The 23,994-nt window shown below is 53.9% G+C and overlaps 1 protein-coding gene across 1 annotated transcript; it reads right to left on the minus strand.

Moving 5' to 3' along the window:
• Positions 1-263: 263 nt before the first annotated feature.
• On the minus strand, positions 264-23,165 carry RAB8A (RAB8A, member RAS oncogene family). Its single transcript, XM_010361501.2, has 8 exons — positions 22,594-23,165; positions 16,351-16,411; positions 12,774-12,834; positions 9,043-9,120; positions 7,133-7,222; positions 6,546-6,611; positions 5,001-5,051; positions 264-1,694 (listed from the first exon to the last, which is right to left on the minus strand). The coding sequence occupies exons 1-8, from the start codon at positions 22,715-22,717 to the stop codon at positions 1,602-1,604; spliced, it is 624 nt and encodes a 207-aa protein (XP_010359803.1). The 5' UTR covers positions 22,718-23,165; the 3' UTR covers positions 264-1,601.
• Between the last annotated feature and the right edge of the window lie 829 nt (positions 23,166-23,994).

Genomic DNA, 23,994 nt, shown 5'->3' on the forward strand with positions numbered 1-23,994 from the left:
CACCATGTTGGCCAGGCTGGTCTCGAACTCCTGAGCTCAAATGATCTGCCCGCCTTGGCCTCCCAGAGTGCTGGGATTACAGGCGTGAGCCACTGCACTAAGCCAGGAGGCTTCCCAATTTAGTCTTTTGATGACAGGTGGCATCTCCTCTGAGGTGGCCGCTCGATGGGGTAACCCGTGGGCTCTACCATCTTGTCCAGACCCACCCCCAGCACCTGGTCATGTCCGTGTGGCCTACAGGGAAAATGTGGACATAAAAATCCTTGGACTTTAAGATGAGCTTTGTTTGTTTTCCTTAAGTGCATTTATCGATGTAAACAGAGCATGTTGGAGATTCCCGGGGAGAGCAGACTATTGCTGATATGTTGGTTTTAATTCAAAAGAAACAATGATGCCAATAGTTTGGATTGACAGCAGCTTAGGGAGGGGGAAAAAAAAAAAACAAAAGAAAGAAAAAAGAAAAGGCTCCCTGGTGACACCCCTCTGGCTTGGTTGACCTGGTCCCAATCGCAGTCTCTACTGGACAGCAAAGCTGTCAAAACAGAACCCAATGATGACAGCTGAAAATCAATCCAGACTGCTGTGCGGTCAGCCTGCCGCTGTGGAATGCCTCGTGTCTTGGCCATGTCCAGCCAGGGGTATGACATGCTTGTTCCCGATCACCGAGGTCTGCCATTGGAAGTCAAAGACTGAATCGCTTCATGGCACTACAGATCTGGAAAAATAAAAATCTCAGCTAGAAAGAACGTCCGATTTGGAGACAGTGGGAGGACACAAAGGAGTGAGGGGGCCATTTTGGTGCTGAGAGGAGGGTGCCCCGACTTCAGGAGGACCATGTGACGGCTGTGGTTGTTTTCGGGTCACTTGTAGCACACACAGCGTCCCTTTGATGCTCGATGGGGACCGCAGATGGGCCTGCGGACCTAACCCCTGGATGTGGACAGGAGAGGCTGCTCCAGGCTTCTTTCCTTCTCAACGCTTTACACAGGATTTCCTTCATTTGTGCTTTCCTTTGGTTTAACAGTTAACAAAGAAGAGTGAGGGGGCAAAATGGTTTGTCACTTGTCCAAAACTGAGAGAAGAGGTGGAAGTGGGCGCCAGATCTCCTGGGTGATGCTTCCTGGGCCTGGCGATCGGTTGCCTTGCTCAGGGTTTGGGACCTGTTGCTCCTGGAACCACCGCTGACCTCCTGGGACCTCGCTTCCGTGGTGGGGGATGTGAACGAGCCTCCTGGTGAAGCTTTGTGTGGCAGTGAGGCCACAAAGCAAAGGCCCAGAGGCAGAGGCCTGACACTGGCTATGGTCGACAGTCGCACTTTTGACTCCCTCTCTCTCTCTGGATATACAATGTGTGGATGGGCCCATTCAGCAGACGTTACAGGAAAAATAGCAAATTTTTAACTTATTCCATCTCCAAAGTTGAAAAAGATCAGACAGTTACTAAAATAAACGATTTCTCAATTGCATTTTGGTGGCCGCGGGCCCGGTGGCCACGGCGTGGGTGGGGCATTGGAGGTGGGAGGGCCCCGGCTGAGTGAGGGGCTCACTCAGAACAGGCACAGTCAGCTGGGCCGAGCGAGGCTCAGAGTAAGGCGGTGTTCCTCACAGAAGAACACATCGGAAAAAGCTGCTCCTCTTCTGCTGGTCCGGTGTGATTTTGACTCCCTGGTTGCTCCCCTGGGGGCTGTTGCCTTCCTGAAATCACAAGAGGTTTTCCGAGGTTATCACTGAACAGCACTATGTCTCACAATCAAGCAACCATCCATCTAACCATCCATCCAGCCATCCATCCAACCAACCAACCAAACCAACCAAACCAACCAACCAACCAACCAGCCATCCAACCATCCATGCATCACCTGCCAGGTCATCCATCCATTCCCATTCCAACCATCCAACCAACCAACCAGCCATCAAACCATCCATTCAACATCTGCCAGGTCATCCATCCGTTCCCATTCCAACCATCCAACCAACCAACCAGCCATCCAACCATCCATCCATCATCTGCCAAGTCATCCATCCGTTCCCATTCCAACCATCCAACCAACCAACCAGCCATCAAACCATCCATCCATCATCTGCCAGTCCATCCAGCTGTCCCCTTCCAACCATCCAACTAACCAATCAACCATCCATCTATATCCTTTCAACCATCCATCCATCTACTCACCCATTCCCTTCCATCTATCCACCTGCTTCCAACCAACAAACCAATCCACCCACCATCCATCCCTTCCAAGAACCATCCACTTATCCATCCCTTTCCAACCATCCCTCTCCTTCCAACCATCCATCCCCTTCCAACCATCCATCCCCTTCCAACCAACCAACCATCCATCCCCTTCTAACCACCTCATCCAACCAACCAACCAACCAACCAACCAACCAACCAACCAACCATCCATCCATCCCTTTCCAACCATCCATCTACCCATCCATCTCCTTCCCCCATCCACCCTCTTCCAACTAACCATCTCCTTCTAACCACCCCTTCCAACCAATCAACCATCCATCCATCCCCTTCCAAGCAACCACCTCCTTCCAACCAACCATTCATCCATCCCCTTCCAACTAACCAACAAACCAATCATCTATCTATCCAACCATCTCCTTCCAACAAATCAACGACTGATTTATCCCCTTTCAACCAACCATCCATCCATTATCTTCTACCCATCCATCCAATTCTCTTACAACTGATAGTTTGTTTTTCAAAAACAGATCTATTTTCCATCTGCTATCTACCACCCCTTCCAATCAGTCTCTCACTTATCCACCCACCCCATCATACCCTTCCCAGCACTTTGGGAGGCTGAGGCAGAAGAACTGCTTGAGCCCAGGAGTTTGAGACCAGCCTGGGTAACAAGTGAGATCCTGCCTCTTAAAAAAGAAAAAAAATGGCCAGGCGGGGTGGCTCATGCCTGTAATCCCAACACTCTGGGAGGCAAAGGCAGGCGGATCACTGAGGTCAGGAGTTCAAGACCAGCCTGATCAACATGGTGAAGCCTCGTCTCTACTAAAAATACAAAAATTAGCCAGGCGTGGTGGCATGTGCCTATAATCCCAAGTACTCGAGAGGTTGAGTCAGAAGAATTGCTTAAACCTGGGAGGCAGAGGTTGCAGTGAGCAGGGATTGCACCATTGCACTCTAGCCTGGGCAACACAGCGAGACTCCGTCTCAAAAAAAAAAAAGAGGCCGGGCGCGGTGGCTCAAGCCTGTAATCCCAGCACTTTGGGAGGCCGAGACGGGCGGATCACGAGGTCAGGAGATCGAAACCATCCTGGCTAACACAGTGAAACCCCGTCTCTACTAAAAATACAAAAAACTAGCCGGGCGAGGTGGCGGCGCCTGTAGTCCCAGCTACTCGGGAGGCTGAGGCAGGAGAATGGCGTGAACCTGGGAGGCGGAGCTTGCAGTGAGCTGAGATCTGGCCACTGCACTCCAGCCTAGGTGACAGAGCAAGACTCCGTCTCAAAAAAAAAAAAAAAAAAAAAAAAAGAAAAAAATTAGCTGGGCATGGTGGCATGTGCTTATAGCCCCAGCTACTTGGGAGACCGAGGTGGGAGGATTTCTTGAGCCCAGGAGTTGAAGGCTGCGGTGAGCTGTGATGGTGCCACTGCACTCCAGCCTAGGTGGCAGAGTGAGACTCTTAAAAAAAAAAAGGCCGAGGCGGGCGAATCACAAGGTCAGGAGATCGAGACCATCCTGGCTAACACGGTGAAACCCCCTCTCTACTAAAGAATACAAAAAACTAGCCGGGCGAGGTGGCGGGCGCCTGTAGTCCCAGCTACTCGAGAGGCTGAGGCAGGAGAATGGTGTAAACCCAGGAGGCGGAGCTTGCAGTGAGCTGAGATCTGGCCATCGCACTCCAGCCCGGGCAACAGAGCAAGACCCCGTCTCAAAAAAAAAAAAAAAAAAAAAAAAAAAATCTCTTTTTTAACTAATAAAAAATTGAAAGAAAAAAGAATCAAACCTTGACCGCTATACTGAAGAAAAAAAATTACAAGAAAATCCCAAACTGTTGTTGGTTAGTGCATTGGTTTCCATGAGCTGTTTCCCATTTTGATTTAATGGCCAAAGAGCTGCTATTAAATCAATCAAGTGCCTCATTGTTCAACTCACCGCATCTTAGAATTATAAAACAGATTTGCTTACATCAGATGTAAACTACTTGAATGGCATTTTGTATTTTACGTGCATTCTCGAGTGACGAGACTTAACCCACAAATAGAGTGCCGTGTGCTCCTCGATTGGACAACCAATGTAACATGGCCGGGAAAGGGCAGTTGCTGGCATCAGGGTGAGGGAAGAAGGGTCGCTACGGTGTTTAGGCACTAAATGCCCCCAAAGTACAGGGAAGTGTTTTGATTCCGTCAAGAAAGCACCATTGATACTGAGCGCAGTGGACTAGGAAATCGCTAGCATGGTAATCATAAAAAAGCAAGAAACGAATGAGAGCGTGGATGGGGAGGGATTCACGCAGACTTCCCTGGAGGCCTCAGAGAACCCTGGGACACAATGAAAGTCACAGAGCTGTCACAACTTGTAGCATCTGGGGCTGGGGTGGGGCGGGGGCAAGTTCTCGATCTGCCATGCTTATCAAGACAGTGAGCCAGCAGTTACCAGACACTAGCCCTGGCCCTGCCCAAGCAACCTAGGAAGCTTTTCTCCGAGGCGTGGCTCTCTGTCCTTGCACACCGTGTTGTCTTTCTGGCCCTCATCTTCAGTGGAATGCAAAGGGCCGTGGGCCCCCTGCTAGCCTGGGGACTCACCGGGCATGGCCTTGTCTGCTTGGGTAGTGTCCCCAGGCCAGCACTGCCTGGTGCTGCTGATGTCCCAGCCACACCTGCAAACTCTTCCCCCTTTCCCAGCAATGTCCCATGGGGTCTGGCTGGGCCCTAAAAAGCAGGATCTAGGGCGCGTCATGTCACTGCTCCTAACGACGATGGCCGGATCCCAGAGATCCACTCGGGGATCTGGGAAGGACACACACTCACCAATTTTTTGTCCATTTTTGCTTTGATGTCTCTGGCGAGAGTGAAAAATGCCTGTGGAATAAGCACACTGTGAGTCCTCGGGATGGCAGGACCCTGAGTCCTTAGCCGCCTGTGTATAGCAGATGTGGCAGGACAGCTTCCCAGGCATGGGCCTCCCATTTGGCCCTTTGATGTCCGCCTCTGGCAGTGGGTTCAGCTGGCCTGTCCGGCCCCATCTCCTGTCCTTCCCTGGCTCCTTCTGCCTCCCAACCACCCTTACTCTCTGATGCCAGCTCTTCGATGCCAACTCTCACTTCTGCAGAGCACCTTAGTATTGACAGGACTTACCCATGTGCCACCTCCCCTAAGCCCTGTGAGATGGGGCGACACTCAGTTGGCCAGAGAGGAAACTGAGGCTCAGAGAGGACAAGTGACTTGTCCAAAGGCACCCAGCAGTTAACCGATCGATCCAGAAGAATCTAGAAGGAGTGCCCAGTTCTTCATCTCTGACTCCTAGGTTCTGTCAGCTCTGGCCTCCCTTCTGATGGTCAGGGAAAAAGGCAAGCAGCTCTGTGGCCAAACAAGCTTCACTCAGAGTCCTTGCCTGGCAGGGCTGGGAGCGGGAGCAGGTTCATCTCCCAGCACAGCCAAGGCTTGAGCTGCTAGCACAGTCTTGAGGAGGGGACATACAGAGACAGCGGGAGGCTAATCCCAACATACATCCCCATGACGTGGGAGGTTCTGGAGAGGAGAGTGGCTTGGGGTGCCGAGGAAGGCCCACGGAAGGCTGAAGGTGTTCTTGGGGAGGGGCCCCCAGGGCCGGGCCCTGACTAGAAAAGAGAACCTGGCAGGCAGAAAAGGGGGCACACAGGAGGGGAATGCAGTGAAGTATTGGAGAAGGGAGCAGCCCAGGTGGCCCTGGGAGGGAGGAGGGGGTGGGCAAGGCCTGAGTCCTGGGTGGCATACACCAGCTGTAGCCGGCGAGGGAGGGCCTTCCATGCCAGACGAGGAGTCTAGCCTTTGTCTTCACATCAGCACAGAGACTTTAGGTCAGGAGTGACATGGAAGATCTGCTTTGGAAACATGACTAGGATGGGGAAACATCACAGGGTCAGCTGGAGGGCTAGGATCAACCTGTGGAGAGGGGAGGGCGGCATGCGCCCGGATCCCATCAGGGTTCCCTGCTGCGTCTAGGGCTTTTGACCGGGACCTCTCCACAATAAGTGGTGTGGCTAAGAGTGTAAACACAGGGCTGGGTCTCTCTGAGCCTCAGCGTTCTCACCTGTAAAACCGTGCCTGTTCCCCAGGGCTGCCCAGAAGCCCGTGAGATGCATCCTAGGTGCCCTGTGTGGGGCCTGCCCGTGCTGATGGCATCACATTCCCATGGGCTGCCTGTGCCTGGCATGTGACATTGCCCAGGAAATGTGCCTCAGAGGACTGACTGGCAGCCCCGAGCCCGAGGCTGGTCCCTCTGGCAGGACCTCCTCGGAGGACACCAGCTCCCCCTTCAGCCTGAAGGGGCCGATCCTGCAGGCCCCACGTCTCCCAGCAGGGCCCAGGACTCACATTTTCCACGTTGATGTTGGCCTTCGCGCTGGTCTCCATGAACTTGATTCCATAGTCGAGGGCCAGCTGTGAGAGAGGGAGGCACGCCGTGAGCACACCAGCTGCCGGGCGCATCTGAGCTTGCCCAAAACAGGGGCTGAAGGCGGGGCTGGCGCCAAGAGGGAGCAGCGACGGGGCTGGGGCTGTGGCAGTGACTTCCTGGGTCGCTCCCTTGATTCCATAGTGGGGAGCCCATTGTGAACACCCCTCCACGGTGCCACGCAGGGTATGGAGCGCTGGGGATGGCAGCTGAGACGGGAGGGGGCGGGGGCCTGCTGGGATCAAACCATGGCTCCATTCCCACTCCTGTGGTCTTAAAAGCCTGGAGTGGGACCACGGCAGGCTTTGATGAGATGCCCGCAGAGCGCACCCAAGAAGCCCCGGCTGGGTGTGTGCTTCTGCCAGCCCACGGCACGTGCCCCACTGGGGTGACCAACTTGTCCCAAGCCCCTGGGGCAGAGAGCGAACAGGGGAAGGCACAGGGGAAGGCCTCCGCACAAGAACCCCAAGACCCCGAGGCCCTCTGCCCCTTGTGCCACCATGCCCACCTTTTCTCCCCGTTCCTTGGAAACTTGTCTCTTGTCATTCACATCACACTTGTTCCCGAGTATCATCTTTTCGACGTCTGCAGAGGCGTGCTGAGGGAGGGGCAGACGGGGGATCAGACTGGATGACACAGGCCAGGTGCCTTTGCCAACACACAGCCTGTCCCCAGAAATCAGAGCAGTGGGGTCAGGACTGCTAGGTACAGCCTGGCCTAAGGGACAAGCTGAAGCTCAGAGAGGCCGAGCAGCCGGCCCCATGTCACATAGTCAATGCCAGGGCCGGGGCCAGAGTTCTAGCTGCTACTCTGAGCAAATGCACATTTTCTGAAATGCTTTCTGGCAGCTTCTATGGCTATATCAATCAGGCCCCCACACCTGGGCTGCTGGGCAGGTCTAGCCTATGGGAGGTGAGTGAGGCTGAGATATTTACCCCCTACCTTTGCTTTCCTCCCTCCCTCCCTCCCTGGCTCCTCTGCAAGAGGCCCCAGCTGTTGTCCTGGGACCTTCTGCTCTGACATTATTTTGTTGTTGTTGTTTTGAGATGGAGTCTCGTTCTGTCCTCCAGGCTGGAGTACAGTGGCATGATCTTGGCTCACTACAACCTCTGCCTCCAGGTTCAAACAATCCTTAACCTCCCGAATAGCTGAGCTTACAGGCATCTGCCACCATTCCAGGCTAATTTTTTCTATTTTTAGTAAAGACAGAGTTTTACCACGTTAGCCAGGCTGGTCTCGAACTTCTGACCGCAGGTGATCCGCCCGCCTTGGCCACCCAAAGCGCTGGGATTACAGGCGTGAGCCACCGCGCCTGGCCCTGACATTTCAACTCTCTTTTTGGGCTAGGCCGTGCCTGAGGTGGCCTCAGGCACTTCACCACACTGTGTGGTGTTGCCCTAACTCTGCCCTCATACCCAAAGGTGGCTCCTTTGTCAAGCCTCCCTGGGTCCCCATGGAGCGGACCACACTTCCTGGAGTACAGGGACACCGGAAACTGCTGTCTTCTTCCACTAGCTCAGACTTGGTCTCTGGAACCTACTGCGCCACTCCCTGCCTTACTTCCCATGAACCAGAAGGTGGCTCCTGCCCGCTGGCCAGAAACAGAGACCTTTCACAAAGACCAGGCTCCCCTCTTCACAGATGAAGACAGCTGGGGCGCAGCCCTCTCAGGCTCACTGGGGAGGTAAGCCCAATGCAATGACTCATAAATGATGGGGTGGCCTCTCGGCCTGGCCTGGGAGGTCCATGAGTCCTGGGTGGACAGTGATATGCCCTTTTGCTGTGGCTTTATAGATGGGAAAAGTTCTCTGGCTGTGCCTCAGACCTGAAGCCCCACCTGGTTAGTTATCGAAAGCTGCAGGTGCCGGCAGCCAGGAAGGCTTTGGGAGTGAGGTCAGCTCTTTGGGGAGCAGGAAGATGAAGATGCTGGCTTTCGGAGGGGAGGAGGGGTTGGCCTCCTTCTCACCCCTCTATGGTTCAAGGTCTGAACACAGGTCGTTTGCACCAGGTCACACCCTGCTCCGATATAGCTCAAAGTACAACTGACGCCTGCTCACCACACCCTCCAACTACAAGAGTCACACCTGTGCTAGACCCTTCCTTCTCTAGAAAGCACCCAACACTCATGGTGACCACAAGCTTGGATATCCTTTCTCTTATGACCATGACACTGGCCAGATCCAACAGCCCAGCTGGAGGGGTGGGATCCAAGGGGCTCTGGGATGGGGTCAGGCCAGTGTGTGGTCCCTGGGGTCGGCTGCCTGCATCTCAGTCCCTGCTCCCACCATGTCCCTGACTAGGAGGCTGTTGGCAAGTGGCCTGTGTGTGTCTCTGCACCTTGGCCTTCTCATGGGTAAACCAGAAGGCTCTGGGACAAGGACTGAAGCAGGGACAGTGGGGGGAGCTGGTGGGCCTCACCTCCTCAATGTTGCGAATCCAGTTCCGGATGTTGTCGAAGGACTTCTCGTTGGTGATGTCGTAGACCAGCATGATGCCCTGAGTGGACAGAGAAGACACAGGTGCCTGATCGGCTGCAGGCTCTGGAAGGGAGGCCTCGAGTGGCACCAGAGAACAGTGGTGGGAGCCCAGCACCCACTACACAGCCAGGCCCATCAGCTGCCACCCTCCCCACCTCTGTGGAGCCCCGGCAGCCAGCCCCCTCCTCTCCATCCCTGTGGCCCTTCCTTCTGCTGGGTTCTGGCACCAGCCTTGTCCCGCCCCCTGGGCCTCTGAAGTGACCCTTCTGCCTCACAGGCCAGCCCCTGCCACGCCCTCGCTCACAAGCCCGGCTGGCTCCCCTCATGGCCCACGGGGTGGTGCAGCCTGATGCTGGGAGCTGCTCCGCAGGCCCACTGCCAGCAGTGCTCCCCTCACACTGACCCTCCCCTGCAATCGGCCTCCTCTTCACCCCTTGCTCGCCCCATGCTCTGCCTGAGCCACCTCTCAGGCACAACTGAGCCCAGGGAGTCCTGACCCGACATCCACGCAACTTCCAGTGACCCCACCACAGAGGGAACCGGCTGTGTGAAGATGGAGCCGGGAGCACTGAGGCCCTTCCAGTTCCCTAACCTAGATGTGAGCAACTGGGAGACGGCCCGTGGGTCCTGAAAGAGCTTCGGGGCAGCCCCGCCTCAGCCTGGGTCCACAGCCTCACCACTGCTGTGGACAAGGGCAAACATGCCCATGTGATGCAAGGGGAAACTGAGGCACAGAGAAGTGACCTTTAAGATTCAAGCCTGGGGGGGCTAACTCCGAAAGCACTGATGACACCTATCCTCTCAGCAATGTCCCTGGGCCTTTTTTAGCCCCAGAACCCACATGCGGGGGCCACCCTCTGACGGTCTGTGTGTGGTTCTCGATGTCCTTGTGAAGCGCCCACAGTGGGCCAGCCTGCAGTGCCATCACAAGTTCCCCTTTGTTGCCGGGCATCCTGGGCTCCAAGGCATGTGGCCTGCTCACGTCCAGGCCTGGCTTTCTTCCTTCCTCCTCGTACCTGCTCCCCAGGCCCAGCTCTGCATCTGTGGCAACTCAGAGGACACTGATGACTTCCGCTGCTGGCCAAGTTGTCTGAGGCCATCCAAGTTTGCAGAATAAGGACACAGGCCATGTGGTAATGGTGAGACAGGTGTGGGTGCGAGAGTGTGGGACAAAACCACACAGATGGGGCAAGAAAGTCACTGCAACCTCAAATCCCTCCGGGAATTCGGGGACATGAATAATGGCCTCACAGTCAGCCGCAACCATGGAGAAGAACCTCAAGGCTGCAGTGGCCCATGACGTCTGCCATGTCCCAGCCACGGTGGGCACACCCTGTGACTGTGACATGGTCAGGGACAGGGGGCACGGGGCCTTTTATCCAGGGACCGGACCCTCTGAAGGCCCAGGATTCCTGCCTTCACCACTAAGTTGTGACATGTGCCCAAGACTCAAATTCCTGGATTTGTACCTATTTCAGGGAGCTGAGGGGAGAGAACCTGGACGTTAGTGGGGCAGTGGGTAGAGCTCTCTCTTAGAATCAAGCAGAAGCACCTGGAAGACACTGAGCCAGCCATCCTATTCCAGGTTTTCCTGGAAACACCCCTCAGGGCTCCAAGTGACTATTTTCCAGGCCCCCGTCTGGGCAAACCTCACAATGGGTATCTAGGCATCCAATGCTTCCCAAACTTGCGATATTGAGGCCCAAGGGTCTAGGAGCATGCTCATAGAGATGAGGGCACAGCGGCAATGGTGGCGCTGTCCCACGTGACTGCTATTGGCTACACAAGGCTCTAGGGCACCAGAAACATAGCTGCTTTGACCCGAGGAGCTGGATTTTCAACGTTTTTAAAAAATTAATTAATTAATTAAGTAGTTAAGCGACGGATTCTTGCTCTGTTGCCCAGACTGGAGTGCAGTGGTGCAACCTTGGCTCACCACAACCTCCGGTTCCCGGGTTTAAGCGATTCTCCTGTCTCACCCTCCTGAGTAGCGGGATTACAGGCACCTGCCACCACGCCTGGCTAATTTTTGTATTTTTAATAGAGATGGAATTACACCATGTGGCCAGGCTGGTCTCCAACTCCTGACCTCAAGAGATCTACCTGCCTCGGCCTCCCAAAGTGCTGGGATTATAGGCATCAGCCACTGTGCCTGGCTGGATTTTCAATGTTAATTGGGTAAATTCAAATAGCCACATGCAGCCAGTGGTGGCATCTGTTCAGGTTAGCCTGGGTCTAGGAGGATGGAAAGCCATAATCATCTTGGTGCTGGTTGAGGACGTGGGTGCTGGAGACAAACAGCCCAGCCCAGCCTAGCCATTTACCTGCTGAGTGAACTTCAGCAGGGAAGGCCACCGGGCCAAACCTCAGGTTCTTTGTTACAAAACAGGGATGACAATGGCGCCTGCGAAAAGGGGTTCACAGCCAAAATGCAAATGACATAATCTGAGCTAAGACCCGGACCCACTGTCTGGTGCAGGGGAGGGCTTGGTCATCAGGGCAGGGTGGAAGGTGGCTATTTTGGCTCAGAGAATATTGGGACAGGCCCCAGGTCACACAGCTTTCCCCAGAGGCTGAAGCTCCCCAACACCCCAGTGCCCTCAGGCCCTTGCCCACCCTCCACCAGAGCACTGTCAGGTGGGGGGGAAAGAAATACATTAATTGTACTGAGGGATACTAAGGCTGCAACCCACACGAGTGGGTTTCCACGAGGCTTCAGATGCCGCGTGGGATGCTCTAAATACATAATGCCTCCATTCGTCTCCACCCTCCACAAGTCTTTCCTGAGCAACTACTGCAGACCCAGCAGGTTCCCCGGGGCCAGGCAGATGACAGGGACCATGATGTGGTGCTGCCCTCAACGAGGAAACAGGCAGTTTCCTGAGCAATTAAATGATGGGGTGTGCCGAGGAAAGAGCGGGGAGCAGAGGGACCTGGGAATGGGGAGAGACGGCCATTTATCCTCAGCACAGCCTGAGACACAGTGCTATGCTCTGTTCCATATTCCAAGTCAGGAGATGGAGCTCAGTGGGCAAGCCAGGGTCTTAGGCTGAGCCCCTTAGGTCCAGGGGCTCCACCTCCTGCTCCCTCCACCCCTGAATGCCCTGTCGTGTACACACAGGGCCCCGAGAAAGGACCTCCTCCCATCCCTGGCCACCTTCTGCATCTAGTTAAGGCCTGGCCCAGAGAAAGTGCTTGAGAAATGTTTTGAGGGATGATGAGTGAGTCTTCCCGTCACGTCATCCCGCCTCAGGCCTGGGTGATGGATATAACAGCCGACAATCCAGGGCAGGTCAGCTCCTGGAAGATCTTCGAGCTTTTGGTAGCAAATTCCATAGAGACAGATACGGGTCATGTGACCGCTCCTAAAAGTTGGGGCATGCCGGCTCCGACCGCACTGAGCTCACCTGGAAGAACCGGCTTCCTGTGTCTTCCTTCATTCCCAAAGAATTATGTTTCCACTTTATTTAAACCCTGCATTGTCTCTGCAGCCAGAAGGCGAGGTATGTACATGGGGGTGGGCTGGGGCACAAGCCTCTTCCTAAGACTAACTTGGGACCAAGGAGCCCTGAGGAGTTGGGGCACAGGCTCCACGGAAACATCTAGGCTTCGGTAACCAATGCACAGTGACGCTCCCATGTTGACTTCAACAAACAAACAAAACATTCCTACCATTGCGCCCCTGTAGTAGGCCGTTGTGATCGTGCGAAACCGTTCCTGACCAGCCGTGTCCCTGAACACGAAGAGAAGGGATGTTAGCAACATGAAAGGAAAGTCACTGTCCCCGGTAGGAGGCAAGGAGCGCCCACCCGGGATGCCTGGCTCTCTCACGGGTCGTCCCGCTGTCACGCCTTCTTCTGCTGAGGCGACACCTTCTAACCTCCCTGTTATTATAGGGAACGACACTGTGGCCTGGAGGGGTTACGGTCATCTGATGTGGCAGAGCCATGATGGGATCCCTGGCCCATGCATCTTCTCCTCTTCTGCACCTTTGCTTCCAGGGAATTCTCCCTGGAGTTTCTGGTTCACAGAAGAGCCAGTCATGTGGCTCAGGAACATAGCTCTTGCTGTTGGGGGTGGCTGGGACTCAGGAAAAGCTTTCAGGCCTGCCATCTTGGTTTGAATGGTGGGGAAAGTCCCTCCTCATCTGTATGACAAGGAACACAGGGCCTATTGCCCAGGAGCTGATACCTGGGTAAGACGCACCCATGCCCAGCCCAGCACCTGGCTTGAAGGGTACTTAGTGTTTGGTTCAAAGGTAACCTAACTGGCCGGGCGCAGTGGCTTGCATCTGTAATCCTAGCACTTTGGGAAGCCAAGGCGGGCGGACCACCTGAGGTCAGGAGTTCAAGACTAGCCTGGCCAACATGGTAAAACCCTGTCCTTACCAAAAATACAAAAATTAGCTGGTTGTGGGGACACATGCCTGTAATCCCAGCTACCTGGGAGGCTGAGGCAGGAGAATCACTGGAACCTGGGAGACGGAGGCTGCAGTTAGCTGAGATTGCACCACTGCACTCCAGCCCGGGTGACAGAGCAAGACTCCGTCTCAAAAAAAAAAAAAAAAGGTAACCTAACTGGCCTGGTGCAGTGGCTTACACCTGTAATGTCAGCACTTTAAGTGGCCGAGGTGGGTGGATCACTTGAGGCCAGGAGTTCGAGACCAGCCTGATCAACACAGTCAAACTTCATCTCTACTAAAAATACAAAAATTAGGCGGGCATGATGGCGCAGATCTGTAGTCCCAGCTACTTAGGAAGCCGAGACACAAGAATCGCTTGAACCTGGGAGGCGGAGGTTGCAGTGACCTGAGATTGTGCCACTGCATTCCAGCATGGGTGACAGAGTAAGACTGTCTTACTCTGCACCATTGAGAAAGAAAAACAAAAAAAAAAGCCAGGCATGATGGCTCACTCCTGTAATCTCCGTACTTTGGGAGGCTGAGGCCAGTGGATCACCTGAGGTCAGGAGTGTGAGATCAGTCTGACCAACACGGTGAAACCCTGTCTGACCAACACGGTGAAACCCTGTCTACTAAAAATACAAAAATTAGCCGGGCATGGTGACAGGTGCCTGTAATCCCAGCTACTCAGGAGGCTGAGGCACAAGAATTGCTTGAACCAAGCAAGTGGAGGTTGCAGTGAGCTGAGATCATGCCACTGCACTCCAGCCTGGGTGACAGAGTGACTTTGTCTCAAAAAAAAAAAAAAAAAAAAAAAAAAAAAATTAAAGGTGACCTAACTGATTGGTGGCAGAGCCAGGGCAAGACTCAGGTCTTTTGTCTCCAAGCCCAGGGTTCCTCCCACAACCCTGCAGGGACCCGGAGGGCTCAGTATGTCTGGATTGTGCAGAAACACGTTGCTTGGAGCTAAGCTGACTTTCTGACACCAGCCGCAGGAGACATGAGTAGTTAAGAACAGTCATTTTTGCCGGCTATGGTGGCTCACGCCTGTAATCCCAGCACTTTGGGAGGCCGAGGTGGGTGGGTCACCTGAGGTCAGGGGTTCGAAGTCAACCTGGCCAACATGGCGAAACCCCGTCTCTACTAAAAATACAAAATTAGCCAGGTGTGGTGGCAGGCGCCTGTAATCCCAGCTACTTGGGAGGCTGAGGCAGAAGAATTGCTTGAACCCGGGAGGCAGAGGTTGCAGTGAACTGAAATCGTGCCACTGCACTCCAGCCTGGGCAACAAGAGCAAAACTCCATCTCAAAAAAAAAAAAAAAAAAAAAAAAAAAAACCAGTCATTTTTTTCTCAACCACAGTCCTTAGAAGAGTTTTGAGTCACTAACCTCACCACGATTGCTAAGAGCAGAAGCAGGAAGGCAGGAGGAAAGTGAAACTTCTGCTTGCCAGTGCAGTGTCACTTTGGACTTGGGAACAAAGGGTGACGTGGCACCAATGTTCTGGAAGTGGAGAAACACCCAAGGCTTGGAACTTACAAGGCAGCCAGAGCTTAACTTACTACCAAAGTCTGTAGGATGGACTGTGCGTTAAACCTACCCCAGACTGCCAAAGTCAGATTAAGAGGTAAACAGTAGTGCTGGGCGTGGTGGCTCACGCCTGTAATCCCAGCACTTTCAGAGTACAAGGCAGGTGGATCACCTGAGGTTGGGAGTTCGAGACCAGCCTGACCAACATGGAGAAACCCCATCTCTACCATCTCTACTAAAAATACAAAATTAGTCAGGCGTGGTGGCACATGCCTGTAATCCCAGCTAGTAGGGAGGCTGAGGCAGGAGAATCGCTTGAACCGGGGAGGCGAAGGTTGCAGTGAGACAAGATCGCACCACTGTACTCCAGCCTGGGTGACAAGAGTGAAACTCCATCTCAAAAAAAAAAGAGATGAATAGCACCTGGAGCCAAGGGTACCTGTGGGGCTCCCTGAAACTGGCAAGGGGGGTGACGGGTCACACTTTGAGACTTGAGGGAGGACGGCTTCACGGCCCATCTCCTGGCACACTGCTCCCACTCAAAGGCACTTGCCTGGTTTGGGTGACAGAGAAATTGCACCATGCTCTTAAATGTGACTTCTCTTTGTTTTGCTCAGGGCCAGTGACTCTATGCAAGTGGCATGTGTGCAGGGCAGGACCCCACCATACCCGCCACCTGAACTCAGTCTCAGCAAACTAGTCAGGCCAGCAATGGCGACTTGGAGTCTCCCCACTTCTCTAATTGTATGTGCACGGGAAGTCACCCTTAGTTCTCAGGAATGGAAACAGGTCTCACCAGGGGGCCCGGACTTGGCTTAATTTCGGTTCAGGGTTTCGGTCTGTATGCTAGGAAGGGAGGCCAGGCCTGCCCCAGGAGAGAAAAGAGGAAGTGAAGTTGGACCTTTATGCTTCTGAGTGGGTTAGGAGGCTGAAAAGGAAACCGTCAGCTAGGGCATCTCACAGTCCCTGCAGGTGTCACCAGCACCTGGCACCGAGAGGGCTCTCTCCTTGTTCAACAGAAGCAGCCCACTCTGAAGCCCAGACCCAGATGGTGCCCACAGCAGAACACTGAGCTAGCCGGGGCTGGGCAGCTCTGTGCCTATGATGTCATAGGCCCTGGCGCCCCGCAGCCAGCAGAGCACAGCTCTCTGGGCTGAGTATAAAACTCCAGGAGCTTCTGGAGAAAGCCCCATGTGCCAGGACTGGGCACCAAGAAACGGAGGCCAAGGTCACAGGGAGGGTGGAGGGAGAACGCCAAGGGCTTCTGGCTTGAAGCCATCGCCAGGTGGAGAGAATGACAGAGAACAATGGCTCTTACCATATCTGCAGTTTAATTCTCTTGCCATCGAGCTCTATGGTCCTAATTTTAAAGTCAATTCCTGAAAGAAAAGGAAAAAAGGCGCATCACTGTCAGCCCATTTCCCAAGCTGTGTCTGAACTGGGTGCCACCAACCTGTGTAGGTGACAGTTGTTGTGGCTTATGGAGACCCTGCCTGGCACTGGGCATGCAGGATGTCGGAATATCCAGATTTGGAAACACTTGGAGATACTTTCCCTCTCCAAGGGCCGATGGGAGCAGTGCAGAGCAAACCCAGGGGGCGTGGGTGGCAAAGCCTTGCTCTTGTCCCTTGCTGCCAGCTGAACCCGCCTCCCTGCCCCAGGCAGTTGTACAGAGTGGGTCTCAGCAGAGCCCTCTGCAGGCCTGAGTCCCTCGCTCCCCACCACCCTGCAGCTGACCCCCAAGCACAGAGGGCCTTGGGTCCCACGATGCGTCCATGCACATGGTCAGTTTCTCTCTTGCCCCAGCTTTTGTACACGCTGTTCCTTTTCTGCAGGTGGTCTGTGTCCCACCCGCCCGTCACCTGGGCAAAATTCCCCTCCTTTAAGGCCTCCTTGAAGAGCACCTCCTAACAAGCCTTCCTGATCCCATCCTCCTTGTCTCTCACCTCCTGCTTTCATCCCCTTTCCCCATGGTGACCTTGCAGCCACCTTGATGTTCCCCAGGCTCCCACTGTTCCCCCTCAGTCCCCTCCCTAGCCTTCAAAAATATAACCCTAACCACGTTACACAGCTAACCTCTGCTCCAAACTTTCTTTCTTTCTTTCTTCTTTTTTTTGAGATGGAGTCTCGCTCTGTCACCCAGGCCGGAGTGCAGTGGCATGATCTCGGCTCACTGCAGCCTCCGTCTCCCGGGTTCAAGTGATTCTCCTGCCTCAGCCTCCCGAGTAGCTGGGACTACAGGTGCCCACCACAACGCCCAGCCAATTTTTTAATTTTTAGTAGAGATGGGGTTTCACCATGTTGGCCAGGCTGGTCTCGAACTCCTGACCTCAAATGATTTGCCTGCCTCGGCCTCCCAAAGTGCTGGGATTACAGGTATCAGCCACCGCACCCGGCCCTCTGCTCCAAACTTTCTAGTGTGTCCACCAACAGATGAATGGATGAACAAAATGTGGTCCAACCATACAACGGAATACGACTCAGACATAAAAAGGAACGGAATACTCTCAATGCTACACAACATGGATGAGCCTTGAAGATAGGATGCTGAGAGAAGCCAGTCACTTAGTATGAGATTCCATTAACAGACATGCCCAGAATAGGCTCATCCATAGAACAGAAAGCTGATTAGCAGTTGTCTGGGGCTGGAGGGAACATGGGGAAATTGGAAGGGTTGGTGTCTTTATTTATTTATTTTTTTTGAGACAGAGTTTCTCTGTCACCAGGCTGAAGTGCAGTGATGCGATCTCGGCTCACTGCAATCTCTGTCTCCCAGGTTCAAGTGATTCTCCTGCCTCAGCCTCCCAAGTAGCTGGGACTACAGGCATGCGCCACCACGCCCAGCTAATTTTTCTATTTTTAGTAGAGACAGGGTTTCACCATGTTGGCCAGGCTGTTCTCAATCTCTTGACCTCGTGATCTGCCTACCTTGGCCCCCCAAAGTACTGGGATTACAGGTGTGAGCCACTGTAACACTGTGCGTGTCTGGCCTTGGGTGGGCGTCTTTTTGGCATAATAAAAATGTTCCCAAATTGCCTGTGGTGATGGTTGTGGAACTCTGTGAATGGACCCAAAGCCACTGAATTGTACACTGCAAATGGGTGAACTGTACGGTCGTATGCAAATTCTACCTCACAAAGTGGTTTTTTTTTTTTTTTTTTTTTTTTTTTTTTAAGGCATCTTTCAGTGGTTTCCCTGCCCCACTTCCCTTGAGTAAAGTGGAAACAGGTGCCCGTGTGTGTAGAGGTCCTGCCTAATCTGGTCACCTCTCAGCACTCTGGCTCATGACCTGCTCTCTCTGGTCACACCATCCACACAGCGATTTCCTCAACATTCCAAGCACGCTCCTGTCTGGGGGCTTTGATGTTTGCTCTTTCCTGCCCTGGAAAGTTCTTTCCTTCTGTAGCTACCTGGCTATCCCTTCATTCAGGTTCCCGTTCAAGTTCCCTCCTCAGGGGAGCCTTCCTGACCATCCTCATCCGTTCTCCCTTTACCTATTTGTTAACATAGCTGACATACATTTATGTATCTGCTGCATGGACCTGGGCATAATGCTTGCAGATCATACTGGCCCATGTGGATGAGAAACAGCCAGACCCAGCCTTTGCCACCAGGAGTTTGGTCAAATCCCTGCCGGAGAAGACTCGAGGCCCAGGCCTGGCTGGGGCCTCTCTGAACCCAGGGTGGGAATGGTAATTCCGTCCAGTCAGCTTCAGCACTGGAATTTCGCCCTCTCAAACGTAGGCTCCCTGGGGGCAGGTACCTGACAAGTCTCATCCACTGCTATTACCTCCAGTGACTGAACACACAGAGGCTGAATGTGCATTTGCTAGAAGCTGGTACCCCAGTCCTGCAGGCACCTTGACTCACTTGTGTCCTCCCTGCAGCCCTCGCGCCAAAGTGGCTGCCTGGCCCACAGAAGGCACTGGCAAAATACGGCTGGATCAAAGAATTAAAGTGCAACAGGGTCTACGCGGTGTTGAGTGGTTCACAAAGCACTTTCTCAAATGCCAACCCTCTCACTGGAGGAATGAATGGACTCCCGAGGAGGCAGTGGCGCCGAGCCAGTCTGGTGAGAACCCATTCCAGGGAGCTACAGGGCCAAGTTCACACCAGAAATTATCGATGGGACTTCTGAGAATAGGCTTTGGTGAAATGGAACTTTTGGCAAAATGTTAAGGATTGAGTGGCAGAAAATGAACAGCCACTCAATCCTTGTCTATAAAGAAAACCCAGAGGTGCCCTCAGCCAATATAGAATCACCTTTTTTTTTTTTTTTTGGAGACAGAGTTTTGCTCTGTTGCCCAGGCTGGAGTGCAGTGGCACGATCTTGGCTTACTGCAACCTCTGCCTCCTGGATTCAAGCGATTCTCCTGCCTCAGTCTCCCGAGTACCTGGGAATACAGGCAAGCGCCACCACGTCTGGCTAATTTATGGAATCACCTTTAAGCATTAAGGTGATTCTGCTTCAGGACTAGACAGCCCAGTGTGCCTAGGCTTCCTAAAACATTCCCCACTTCCTGTCACGCATGCACAGGGACACACAAAATCAAGGAGCACTGTCAGGTTGGCCAAGCTCCACAGCAGCACTCCGCCCTACACTCCTCTGGGTTTTATTAACATGCCAAATTTAATTACGAAGTGTAAACTTTATGAGGCCTAAGAATTATGAGGCCTGAATTTCAAGGTCATGGTGAATTAGAAATTCCGAGAAGACAGAAGGCTACAAATGGAAGGAGGGGAATGAAGGGGTGGGAGGGAGGGATCTTGGGGTCAGGTGCCACCTCCACCTTGCTAGGTAACTTTCACCAAGTCACATCCTCATCTGCAAATGGAAGACAGCCTCTTTAAAGCTCAAAGTAACTCTAAAGAGGGGGGTCTGGGCTGGGCGCAGTGGCTCATGCTTGTAATGCCAGCACTTTGGGAGGCCAAGGTGGGCGGATCACGAGGTCAGGAGTTCGAGACCAGCCTGGCCAACATGGTGAAACCCTGTCTCTACTAAAAAAAAAAAAAAAAATACAAAAATTAGCTGGGCATCATGGTGGGCACTTGTAATCCCAGCTACTCGGGAGGCTGAGACAGGAGAATTGCTGGAACCTGGGAGGCGGAGGTTGTAGTGAGCCGAGATCACGCCACTGTACCCCAGACTGGGTGACAGAACGAGACTCCATCTCAAAAAAAAAAAAAAAAAAGAGGGGGGTTTGTGGGGAAGGTGCTGAGGCCAGGAAACTGGGATCTGAGTGAATGCAAGCCACAGTCTGCCCACAGTTAACATCATTTCTTTCTTTCTTTCTTTTAAGACAGCGTCTCGCTCTGTTGCCCAGGCTGGAGTGCAGCGGCGCCATCACAGCTCACTGTACCTTGACCTCCCGGGCTCAATCAGTCCTCCCACCTCGGCCTCCCAAGTGGCTGGGTCTATATGGGTAAGCCAGTATGACTGACTAATTTTATTTTGTATAGAGATGGGGTTTTGCTATGTTGCCCAGGCTGAATTAACGTTACTTCTTGATCAGTTGGGGCACAAGAGTTACCCTAAAGTTTGGCCTTGGAGTTGGGGAGGGGAAGAATTCAGAACCATCTGTCTTCAGAGGCTGGAGGCCGTCACTGCAGGAGCCATTCATTTGCTTCTTCGAGATGGCCTCTGGTTACGGTGACAACCCCTTATTGTCTAATTCTAATCCTCAGCCACCAGGGCACTAGCCCAGGAGACAGCGTCACTCCTGCTCTAAAGACAGCAGGGCTCAGAGAGGGGCAGTGCACGTTCAAGGGCAAACAGCAATTGGAAACCAGACATAACGATTTCCAGTCAATTCTCTCTACTTTACATCAGGCATATAACTGTTTTATAAAGCACAGCTCCGCTGGGTGCAGTGGCTTATGCTTGTAATCCCAGCACTCCGGGAGGCTGAGGTAGGTGGATCACAAGGTCATGAGTTTGAGACCAGCAGTGACCAACATAGTGAAACCCATATTTACTAAAAATACAAAAATTAGCTAGACGTGGTGGTGGGCGCCTATAGTCCCAGCTACTAGAGAGGCTGAGGCAGGAGAATTGCTTGAACCCGGGAGGCGGAGGTTGCAGTGACCTGAGATCGTGCCACTGGATTCCAGCCTGGGCGAAAGAGCTAGACTCCGTCTCAAAAAATAAAATAAAATAAAATAAAATAAAATAAAATAAAATAAAATAAAATAAAATAAAAAAAGCACAGCTCCTGGAGGGGGGCAAGAATGGAATTAGCACATTATCGTGGGGTTCAGGGAGATAACATGATTCTGTTGAAGTGACACAGTAAAGCAAAGGCCATTCCCTACGTTTTCGTGACTTGGAATAAACTCCTGACTTAGTGACCGTTCCCCCATTTTCCCCATCCCTAGCAGGGCTACAGAGCTCCCAGGCCACTCAGACGGGTGTTACTCCCCGGTCTAACCTTTTCATTGTGGGCCAGGACTGCTTTTGTGGCACTGAGAGAGGTCAGCTCCACTTCTGCAGACGGCACAACTGAGATGCACCAAGCCAATTCTGTTCAACCACAATGTGGGCTGGCCTTACGGGAAAAGCTGTTCTAAAGTGACAACTGGAGTCTTGGGCCCTTTGATAGGGAAGTCAAGGCTGTCTGTGGCAGTGGCTGATTTAGTTGCTCGCTGAGGCTTTTATCTTGCATCTTCTTGCGGATGACAGGTCCCAGCGCAGGCAGTGCTGTCACTTGCCATTGCTGTCATCCTGGAGCAGGATGAAAGGTGGGCAGGGAAAAGGTCCTGACTCCTCTTATCATTCCTTCTGGAGGAAAATACACTTCTCAGGGGAAGAATGGTCATGGAAAGGGGCTCAACTTCTGAATGCTCCAGAGAAAAGAGCAGGAATGGTGTGAGTTAGAGTCCCGGATCCAAGGTGCATTAGCTGAGCTTGTCATCAGCTGGGAGTGTGCGGTGCCATCTCTCTAGGATAGCTAAGCCTCGAGTTTTGGGTTGAGACACAGCCAGGTTCAAATTCCATCAAATCCCATTCTCACCACCTGCAGACTGTGTGGCCTTGGGCAAGTTCCAGGCCCTCCCTGAGCCTCAAATTCCTCATCTGTGAGACGAGCTCATAACAGCACTGAACACCGAGAACTGGAGTGTGAAAATGCACGGGAAGCACTTGGCACATAGTAAATGCTCATTAAGGTGAGATGTCACCATCTTTTTCCCATGGCCAATTCCCCATGACTCAGTTTCCACTTCTGTAAGGCAGAAGCCTCAAAAGAACCGCTTCGAGGGTTGCTGCTAGGGCAGATCGAGGACGGACGCGAAGACCCCAGCCCAGGACATAACACTCCCTAACGAGCGGGCTGAGGGTCGGAGCCTCAGTCTCCCCATCTGCAAAATGGGCACCTGGTCTCCCCCACCACGGCCCAAGAGCCCCCGAACGGCGGTACAGGCGACTGCTCTTCTCCCCTTATGCCCCCTCGACCCTCTCAGCGCCCTCGGCCAGTCCAGCCCGGTAGATCCCTCAGCCCCAGTCCCTCAGGGGCCCGCCCAGCCCGGGCCTCTGGCGCCCCCAGTCACTCCCCGGTCCCGCTACCTATGGTGGAGATAAAAGTGGAGTTGAAGGCGTCCTCGGAGAAGCGGAACAGGACACAGGTCTTCCCCACCCCCGAGTCCCCGATCAGCAGCAGCTTGAACAGGTAATCGTAGGTCTTCGCCATATTACACTCTCTCCCCGACGGGAAGTGCGGCCAGCGCCTCTCCACTGGCCACCAGCACCGTCCATCAGCGCCGAGCCCGTCCCCTATTGGCTCCAGGCCCGCTGCGCGTCACCGCGGCCGACGCCCGCCCCTGCGTCCCGCCAGTCGCGGGGAGACCTGGGGAGGGGGCGAATGGAGCGCGGAGCCGGAAGCAGCCCGAGCGCACCTCCCATTGGCCGGCACTAGGGAGAGGACGGGCTCTGATTGACCAGCAGTGAAGAGTCGTGGGGCTTCAAATGGGGACCAGGCGAGGGCGTGGCATTATGTGGCCCCCGCCTTCCACCCCCTACTCGGGCGGCCCGGCCCAGCCCCACTATATGAGAGGGAAGGCAGGGAGCGTCGCCAATGCCTCGCGCGCCGGCAGCCTGGGGGGCGGGGCTTGGGGTGCGTGCGCACGCGCGCCCGGAGTTCCGTTAGGCGACGGCAGAGGGCGCAAGCCTGTACTTGGGGCGGGTATCTCTGGGTCCCGCCGGCACAACTCGCGCAGGCGCAATAGGCCCCGAGGCGAGCGCGGGAAACCATGGTAGCGTTCTCAACCTGGTCTGCGGCCTGCGAGTCGGGGCAGCGGGGGCCGAGGGAGGAAGGAGAGAGGAGACGCTGTATACTCGAAAAGTGACCCGGGCCGGGCGCGGTGGCTCACGCCAGAAATCCCAGAACTTTGGGAGGCCGAGGCGCGTGGATCACGAGGTCAGGAGTTCAAGACCAGCCTGGCCAAGATGGTGAAACCCCATTTCTACTAAAAATACAAAAATTAGCCGGGCGTGGTGGCGGGCGCCTGTAATCCCAGCTACTTGGGAGGCTGAGGCAGAGAATTGCTTGAATCTGGGAGGCGGAGGTTGCAGTGAGCCGAGATCGCGCCTTTGCACTCAAGCCTGGACGACAGAGCAAGACTCCATCTCAAAAATAAATAAATAAATAAAAGTGACCCAAGACGAGTTCCGAGGTCTGCGGCCTAGCGACCTGCTTACAGATACCCAAGGCCTCCGCCACCTGAGCGGCTTCACCGCCACAAGCTGTGCCCCTAAGCGCGCACCGGCCTCCTCAGGGTCCGCCTTCGGCCGCCTTAGGAGTTGTCCGGGCCAGCCCGGGGTGAGGGGGTGGGGGGGATTAGAACAGTGAGGATGCTTGGTCCTATCTAGGGGCCAGGACTCTTAACACTAAAAAACAGGCCGGGGCTGTGGCTGCCATCTGTGATCCCAGTGGTTTGGGAGGCCAGGAGTTTGAGGCTGCAGTAAGCC

This window comes from Rhinopithecus roxellana, chromosome 8, assembly GCF_007565055.1.
Source record: "Rhinopithecus roxellana isolate Shanxi Qingling chromosome 8, ASM756505v1, whole genome shotgun sequence".
In the NCBI taxonomy this organism is placed as follows: Eukaryota; Metazoa; Chordata; class Mammalia; order Primates; family Cercopithecidae; genus Rhinopithecus; species Rhinopithecus roxellana.